The 8,043-nt window shown below is 36.2% G+C and overlaps 1 protein-coding gene and 1 non-coding gene across 4 annotated transcripts; one reads left to right on the top strand and one right to left on the bottom strand.

The window, feature by feature from the left end:
- Positions 1-331: 331 nt before the first annotated feature.
- On the top strand, positions 332-5,572 carry LOC103491335 (uncharacterized). Of its 3 annotated transcripts, XR_007821128.1 has the most exons (4): positions 523-1,091; positions 1,877-2,138; positions 2,341-3,286; positions 5,227-5,572. It is a non-coding gene; the product is annotated as an uncharacterized LOC103491335 (transcript). The 3 variants fall into 3 exon arrangements; XR_007821127.1 differs by having other exon boundaries at positions 517-1,091; positions 1,877-3,286; XR_007821126.1 differs by lacking the exons at positions 1,877-2,138; positions 2,341-3,286 and having other exon boundaries at positions 332-1,091.
- Positions 5,573-5,606: 34 nt separating this feature from the next.
- LOC103491336 (aluminum-activated malate transporter 12-like) lies at positions 5,607-8,043 on the bottom strand. Its single transcript, XM_008451237.3, has 6 exons — positions 7,652-8,043; positions 7,410-7,550; positions 6,954-7,226; positions 6,743-6,855; positions 6,499-6,642; positions 5,607-6,068 (listed from the first exon to the last, which is right to left on the bottom strand). The coding sequence occupies exons 1-6, from the start codon at positions 7,956-7,958 to the stop codon at positions 5,745-5,747; spliced, it is 1,302 nt and encodes a 433-aa protein (XP_008449459.1). The 5' UTR covers positions 7,959-8,043; the 3' UTR covers positions 5,607-5,744.

The following is an 8,043-nucleotide window of genomic DNA, read 5'->3' as shown; positions in this document are numbered from 1 at the left end:
AAATACAAGTTATAAAAAGAATTAAGATAAAAAGCCTATTTTAAAAACTTATTAGAAATAAGTATTTAAAAAAAAGTATGCATTAGTTAAATAAATGAGTAAAATCCAATAAACGACTTTGCAAAATACACTATTTTCGCAAATCCGACCACCTCGCCAATGTCGCATCTAGAGATGTTTATTTAACGTGCGAGGACCTGTCCGAACGAGGTGGAGAATCTCCAAATACACCAGGAATGGAGAATGAGTGAGATTAATTTTTACTGTTGACATTTCAGTGCCAGGGAATAGGGAATACACTCTCAAACCCAACCTCAGCCCTAACCCCTTCTCGAAATAGAAAAATTAAGTATATAATATAATATACACATGTATGTATAGATGTATATATACATATGAATCCCCATCCCGATAAGGGACGGAGAGGGCCTAATGTCCCCCTCTCGTCCCATGGACATGTCGAATCCATCCATTTAAAATAGGACAAGATGGAAATTACCAAAGATTCATAGAGTATTTTACCTATGGAAACCCTTTATTTAGAAAGATTTTCTTTGGGTTTGTATTTTTGGATTCCCTTCTATTGTTTCATTATTCTCATGAAAACATTTGTTTTATAGGGAAAAAAAAACGTATATATTTTGATTGCATAACAATGTTTGAATTCGAAGGAAATGATGATCCTTTCCTTTGCTGGTTGTCATAGTTCGAACAAATTGACCTTTTTGCTCTTGGCTTGGCGCTTTGTATCTAATATTTTCTTCTTCCTTAAGCTATAAGAAGAAACCGCAATAGGATCTCTCACTCTCAGCTTTTTGTAGACCTAGCCGGAGCCGCCACACCGATAACTAATAACAATGAGCAAGAGACCCTCTGGGACCACGCAAGCATTTTTCGTCTTCTCAGCCTTGGCGATGGGTTGGCTCGCCATTGAGATGGCTTTCAAACCCTTCCTCGATAAGGCCCGCTCCGCCATGGACAAATCTGATCCCGCTCGGGATCCTGACGAACTTGTCGATAACCAATCCGATCACACCTCATCTGATGACGATCAAAGTACCACTGTCACTTCTTAAACCAGCAATCTCAAGGTACGCTTGACAGAGTGGGATGATGGTGAATGGTTTGCCCCCATCGTGTTCTGGTCTTACTGTACGAAATTTGGAATTTTAGATCTCACCCCTTTGTATCGTATAGGTTCAGTACTACCGTTTTAATTGAATTAATAGTGATTCGGTTTTTACTTTTAGAATTTGTGCCTCTAAAATTGGTATGTGTTTGTTTTGGCTACTGTAAATCTAACTACAAGCTTGGAACTTGGAGATATATCGATTACCTGTTCGAGGAATGGTTTAAAAAGAAATAAGGTGTTTATAACATGTTTAATGTGGTAGGTTTGTGACAATGCAGCTACGTGTTGCACACTTCTGCATAAGAATGAACTGAATCAATGCCCCTGCTCATGAGCTTTCTCATATACAAATTACTCTCTTTTGAAGATTAGTTTGGTAGAAACAAAGGCTTGTGTATTGGAAATCATTTTCTCTGGTGCCCACTGTAGAGTTAATTTTTAAATTAGATGTTGTCAAATGTTATTTGGGTGATTTGGCCTTATCATGACGATGTTGGAACTGACAACTCATATTAGACAACAAATTTGAGTAAAACCGGCAATTGACCCAAATTTGGTTATGCAATGACTCGAATTCTAAAATTAATGAAAGCTAACCTTTTACTTATGTCACAAGGCATTTAGATTGCTTTGGCTACTTTCTTTGGCCCTCATTTGTGCTCCTTCCCCATATCCTCGCGCTCATGTTTCTCATTCTCCTCTTCAAACATTGGAAGAAAAGCCATCCTCACATTTCTCTTTCAGATCATCGTAGTCGTGATAAACGGTTGAAAGGTTTCTAGAAGCACGATCATAACGGTTAGTTGGAGCAAGTGATGAATGGTCAGATGGTGGCTTGAAGCATGGTCATCGAAGGGGGTGATGAACACTCGGACAGAGCCCCAAGTGCGGGAGAGAGAGGGAGGGAAGAAGGAAGAAGCATGCGGGAGAAAGAGAGGGAAGAAGGCAGTGAGAGTGGGTGGGGGTGCGGGGGTAGTGCTACCTCAGCTTATTGCATAAGCCAAAGGTTAGTATTGAATTTATTGTTTTCAAAATTTGGGTCATACGACAGTAACACAATGCAGACTTGGGTCATACAACAGCAACACAATGCAGATTGGATCATCTGTACAAAAAAAACTCATAAACTACAATCCGTTAGCCTATTTCAGTTTTTGAAAATCCATCATCTGATATGTCTTCTCGTTTCCTTTTATTTCTTCGTGAAGGAGGGTGGCTCATCTGTTGGGACAAAAAGGAAGGAATGGAGAGACAACGATGCAAATGGTTGCATCTGAATTATTGAATAAACATGATCAAAGCGAGAGAGCTTTCATCTATCTGGGTGTAGCGTTTGGAAAAAAGAAAAAAAAGATTCTACAAATAAACATTTTTCCAGCCAATCTTTGAGCTTCTTGTTCTAATTTCTGAAATGTTAAGATATGATTGCGAGATTTTTGTTTTCTGAATTAGAGTAACTCCAACATTAAACACGACTCATCTGCTTTGACTTAGTTGAACAACCATACATCTAACACTTGTTGCTTTTTCAAGCATCATATCATAGAAAAACACCAAACAGCATCCTGATATCTTCCTTTAAAAAGAAAAAGTAAAAAGACAATTCCCAGTCTGGACCAATCCAAATAAGACAAATGAAAGACAAGGAAGTGAATAACATTCAGACCACTAGTCTAATCATCGAATGGGTATTGCTCATACCTAATTGTACAGTCATTGAGCACTGAACGACCCCCAATTCTCTTTTGACACGAGCCCAACATGTTGTTCTTAGCAGCCTCAAGACAAGAAGTGCAGTCTGAGGTCGTGAGATTCTGGTTGCAGGAAGCATGACCATAAGCGAAGGCATTAGGATAAGGAGATATGTTGTAGAAATCATAGTTCTTTATAGTGGGAGTTGCACTCTGCAATTCTTTTAGAACGTAATCCAGACTCACTGCAAAAGGATCTCCCCCTGTGAAAGTTCCGGAATTGCACAAAACTGACCTCACTCCAGTGTTCGGAATGCTCACCACCATAATAGACACCGCAAAGAAAGCGAGAAAAGCCACTGAAATCTTCAGACTAGAACCAATCATCCTTCTTCTTCTCTTGATTTTGATCTGCTTTACGTTTAAAAAGGCATTTGACGTTGAAGCAGAAGGGGGTCCCTAGGTATTTTCTTGCGACAAATTGTTTGATGCTTTGTCTTGTTCTCTGGGTTTGACTTTGACCCATTCATTTGCCTTTGGTCTCTTCTATAAAGTTAATTTTTTTCTTAGTTTTCCAAGGAGAAAACAAAGAGTTCTATGCACAATTTTAACTTCTTTTGGTGTAATAATTGCATACTAATCAAAATAGTTCCCATGTAGATTTCTATTCATAAGAAAATAGGTACGTCTTTATTGTCATAGCCGTATAATTCCCTACATTCTGAAACTGGATTTTGAAGTAGTTAGAGTTTCATTTTGTAGGGTTCAAGTAACGGTATAACACTCGTTTTGTTTGTAATCTGGGTAGAAGCAAATTCTTATGAGCTAGAACCTTTAACCAATAGGATTTTCTCGACCTAATGGATAAACATTTGTTACAAATGGGAAATTCTTTCTCATATAAAATTGAAAATTAAAAATTGAGATGATTGAATCTGCTTCAAGAGAAATCATAAATTTGAGAAATTGTCATAAATAACCCAATAAAATTTCATCAAGCATAGGTAGGACAATTTTTGATAATTCATTATAATAGTTTTCTCGTTTCTTTCAACTCAAATTGATTTCAAGATTTGAATAAAAATGTTACTTTTTTTCATTATATATCCGAACCATAGACTTTTTTGGGCTGTCTTAGTGGAATTTCGGCTAGGATAAATACTAGGATCTTATTTCTCAAAATTGAACTTTTCTTTTTTTTGAAACAAAATCCAAGTTTTGAACACCCTAATATCCGATTTTCTTCTGGGGGGGTTAATGAAGGATTCAGTAAACACTTTTGGAAACATAAAATGAGTGTAAAATTTGAGAATTTGTTGAAGATTTGAAAAAATTACATAAGATTCATAAGATTCGAAAAAAGATTATGTACAATCCTGGTCTTGTTTGTGATATAATCTTGGTTAGAGTTATGGTATGTGCACCAAATTACTATTAGTTATGTTATATTCTAGTAGAATGAGTGTTGGGTGATCCAGCAGCTTAGTAAATGACTCATTCCAAGTTGAATCAGTGGCTTGTTTGTAATGGAGACAGAGGTTGACATATTTCACTCACCTCTAGTAGACTTGGGGTTGCCATTGGAAAGCACCCAACTTCTGTCATTTAAGAAAAAAAGAAATACTTCCACTTCCTCCTTCACTCTTATCTCAAATCTCAAGCAAATATGCTTTGCGCCTCATTTGCAACTTTCTTAAGACAGTTTTTTTCAAAGCATTATAAGGTTAGTGAGAAAGTTCTTGAATGAAAAAAATTGTTGTTTTATCTAAAAGCTACAATCTATGGTAGATAATATCATACTCAACTCCTCATAAGTAATAAACGAATTTTCAACATAGCCCACATGGATAAAATCTTTGAAAGACAACTAAAAGTCTAAAAGTAATGATCCTTAAAGACTTTATGTAAACCAAAAGTTGTAAGACTATCACATATAGTAGGATTTGTAAAAGTTGTTAGAGATCTAGAGTGTACAAGTAACAACAATATCTCCATGGAGGAATTAAGAAACAAAACTATGTGGACTTAGGTTAGGTTTAAAAGCAAATACATATTAACTTTAATTTTTAGTGAGCAATATTTTAATATTGCGAAGATACACTAAGATTTCTTGTCCTAACTCCCTCATCTCTCAGAGTTGCCTTATTAGGATGAAAATCCATGTTTATTACTTTATAGTTTTTAATATCTCAAAAAGATGCCTACTTTTTTTATCCTTCCAGATTGAATTTTCTTTTGTTTAAGTCTGCACTTATTTAAATGGATCCAACTGAGTGCAGAGCCATCTGCTACAATTCCTTTGTCAATTAACGTGTTTCTTCCACTCTGAGAAGAAACTGTTTTTGTTATTCATTCTCCTTCAAACCCACTTTTCCTTTTCAATTTTAATATTATATTATGCAGATAATCATAATATGGAGATCCTCAATACTATGAACCAATAAGGAAGAAGATTTTGGGGGCCAATATGGAGTCTTAGTATGTAGTTATAGTTTTACTTTTTGTGATGTGATTGCAATGGGAGCACTGGAACCTGTATATTGTAGTGTGATCACTTGAGACAGAGTTGTTGATTCAAAAGTTGAGATTGAGGGACCTTTAGCTAATTTCAGAAAACTAGAAATTCTAAAATCAAAGTCATCTGTTATTCTCTTATTTAACTATGTTGAAATGGTTTTGATCTCATCTCCTGTATCAAGTAAAAAGTTGGAAGTTGGAAAGTTATGTTCTCTAACAGTTTAGAAGCGAATTCTATGTCTGTTTGATGTGAAAGTAGACCAATATTATTTAAATTGCTTCATCTCATAATTTACTCGTCTCACTTCTTTCCAATATACATGTATTTATAAACCATCTCCAAAAATTTGTAATTAATTATATACATAAGACTACTAAAAGCATATAGAACAAATGATGGAAATTCAAGTGGTACGAAATCGAGCAGCCTCCTCAAGTTCTTCAACCTCTTTGGCTAGTTCTTCTACTTTCTCCAAAATCTCCATGATTAAGAAGAGAAAGCTAGCCATTGCCAGTCCATCAGAATTCTCAATGGGGCCTAGCTTGGAAGGAGTAATGACAAGGCTCAATTCTTGTCTAACCAACTTTAATTTGGGCACTATCACACCCTCTATTTGGCACTTTTTCATTTTCTTGATTCCTTCTCCAAGCTCTTTCAGTGTCCATACAATGGAAGACCCTGCTGTCTCACATGGCTCCTTGATTGCCTCTCTCATGCCTGATGATGGCTGATGCCAAAATTTCGCACAACAAAGTTAATGGAATGTTGAAAGAAAACATATTCTTTTAGTACAATAAGAGCGGGGGATTCAAACCACAAATCTCATGGTTGCTAACATATTTGTATGTCAACTGATCTATGCTCAATTTGTTCGATCTTTGATGGAAAACTTGTCAAACACTATGTGCTCTAAACCCTCTATATATATCTTATATACACTATAAGTTTGTATGATTCCTCAAATAAAAACTGGAGAGTTCAATGTTCGTGTGCAGGTAATTATTGGACTGTGATTAAGAAATTAGTGGAAGGGAAAGCAGACCAATAAAATTTATTGGGATGACTGATGGGGGGAAGAGAAGACAGGGCACTGAAAAGAATTTTCCTAATGGCTTAAGCAAAGTGGAGCAAAGGAAGAAACATGATTTGATATATACCTGTCTAGGGGATTGAAGACAAGCTTTGATTGAAATGACAGTGGCAGCAAGCTCTCTTAGTAGTTCTCCAATTTTTAGATATTTGTTCCATGGGTAGTTGAGTCCAAATTTTCCATGCCATGGTTCCCACTTTGCAAAATTTGCCTGAGAATTATATCCACAATTAGTTTCAGTTCAAGATCTATGATTATTATTATTTACTTTAAGGAAAGTTGTAGAAAAAAACAGGGAAAATGGGTAATACCAGTGAATCGTCTTTTGATTTTGAGTTCAAAACCAATTTGCAAGAGCTGAAACTGGCATCAGACTTGTTCTTCTTCTTCTCATCAGTTGAGTTGAAGTAATCCTCCATACAGCCTGAGAAAGAGAACTGATTGATTCAATCTCTTTTGTTTCTTCAGTTTTATTGTTAAATTAAGATGATGGAATAAGAAGGATTATGTAAGAAGGAAAACCTTGAATGGACTTGGCTAAGTTATGGAAGTTAAGGACGGTGGAATCATGAAGCTCATCGCTAGCCCAACTTGGGAAAATGAGGAAGCTTATGAAAATGCAGACCGCAAAACCCATGGCAATAGTAGACAGCCGTTCTCTTGCCAAACTCATAATTTTATCCGCTCTCATACCAGATACCACTATCAAATTAAATGTCAATATGAATATCATGACTCCATAGTCGTACTTCTTCTTTATATTCGGTACCATCCGCAAGTAGGTCGCTACAGCCCCTGCATAACAAACAAAATCAGTAAAATAGTACAGAGATTTGAACTTCAAGACTTCAAAAGGACTTACATGTCAATCATTACTGATTTGCATGCATATGCTCGCCTTGCTGACACAAACTTATTTACATATAATAGGTGTCTTGTGCTTTTCAGTAGTGTGTTATAACATGATCGAAAACTTACCAAAGATGAAGACAGAAACTCCAATAATGATAGCACTGGCAAGTCCACCAAGATCTTGAGCAAAAGCACTCGCCAAGCACCCCAACCCACCGCCTAAAATGGTGCCCAACCCTCTATTAAGCCCCTTGCTCAGTGTAGCTCCTGAACAAACAAAATCAATCGGTCATAAATCACTACAAAAAGCAAATGATAAGCTAAGTGAGCTACAAAAAGATAGTTACAATTCAATATGTTGAATTTACCTGCGAAGAACTCAAAAACGACAACAACGGTCATTATAGCCCACATGGCATTATCTCCAACTTGGTTATAGAGAGGATCAAGGAGATAAAGGAGTGAGACTACAACCAATGCAATCGCAACCTTAACACTATGAATAACTTTCCTCATGTCTTGCCTCTTTATTCTTTGTCTGATGGAGCATAACCAATGATTGTTGTTGTTATTTGGGGTCTTGTGTTCTTCCTGATCAATGGGAACTCTACCAATAACTCTCTGATCTTTATCATGTTCTTCTTCTGGAATGGAGATTACTGCAGCAGACCCCATTAATCACAACAAATAACTTAACCCTTTTAGCTCTTCTTCCGATGCTCTTTATATCAATTGCAATCAAATTTGGTTTACTTAATTT

This window comes from Cucumis melo, chromosome 5, assembly GCF_025177605.1.
Source record: "Cucumis melo cultivar AY chromosome 5, USDA_Cmelo_AY_1.0, whole genome shotgun sequence".
Taxonomy (NCBI): Eukaryota; Viridiplantae; Streptophyta; class Magnoliopsida; order Cucurbitales; family Cucurbitaceae; genus Cucumis; species Cucumis melo.
Note: the sequence above shows the minus strand (reverse complement) of the source record. Positions and strands in the feature narration are given on the sequence as shown.

Coding starts and splice junctions, on each gene's coding strand:
- LOC103491336 (XM_008451237.3), bottom strand. CDS start 7,958: ATGGGGTCTGCTGCAGTAATCTCCATTCCAGAAGAAGAACATGATAAA. Junction 6,643..6,742: donor AATCAAAAGACGATTCACTG/GTATTACCCATT, acceptor TATAATTCTCAG/GCAAATTTTGCAAAGTGGGA. Junction 6,069..6,498: donor GTCTTCAATCCCCTAGACAG/GTATATATCAAA, acceptor TTTTGGCATCAG/CCATCATCAGGCATGAGAGA.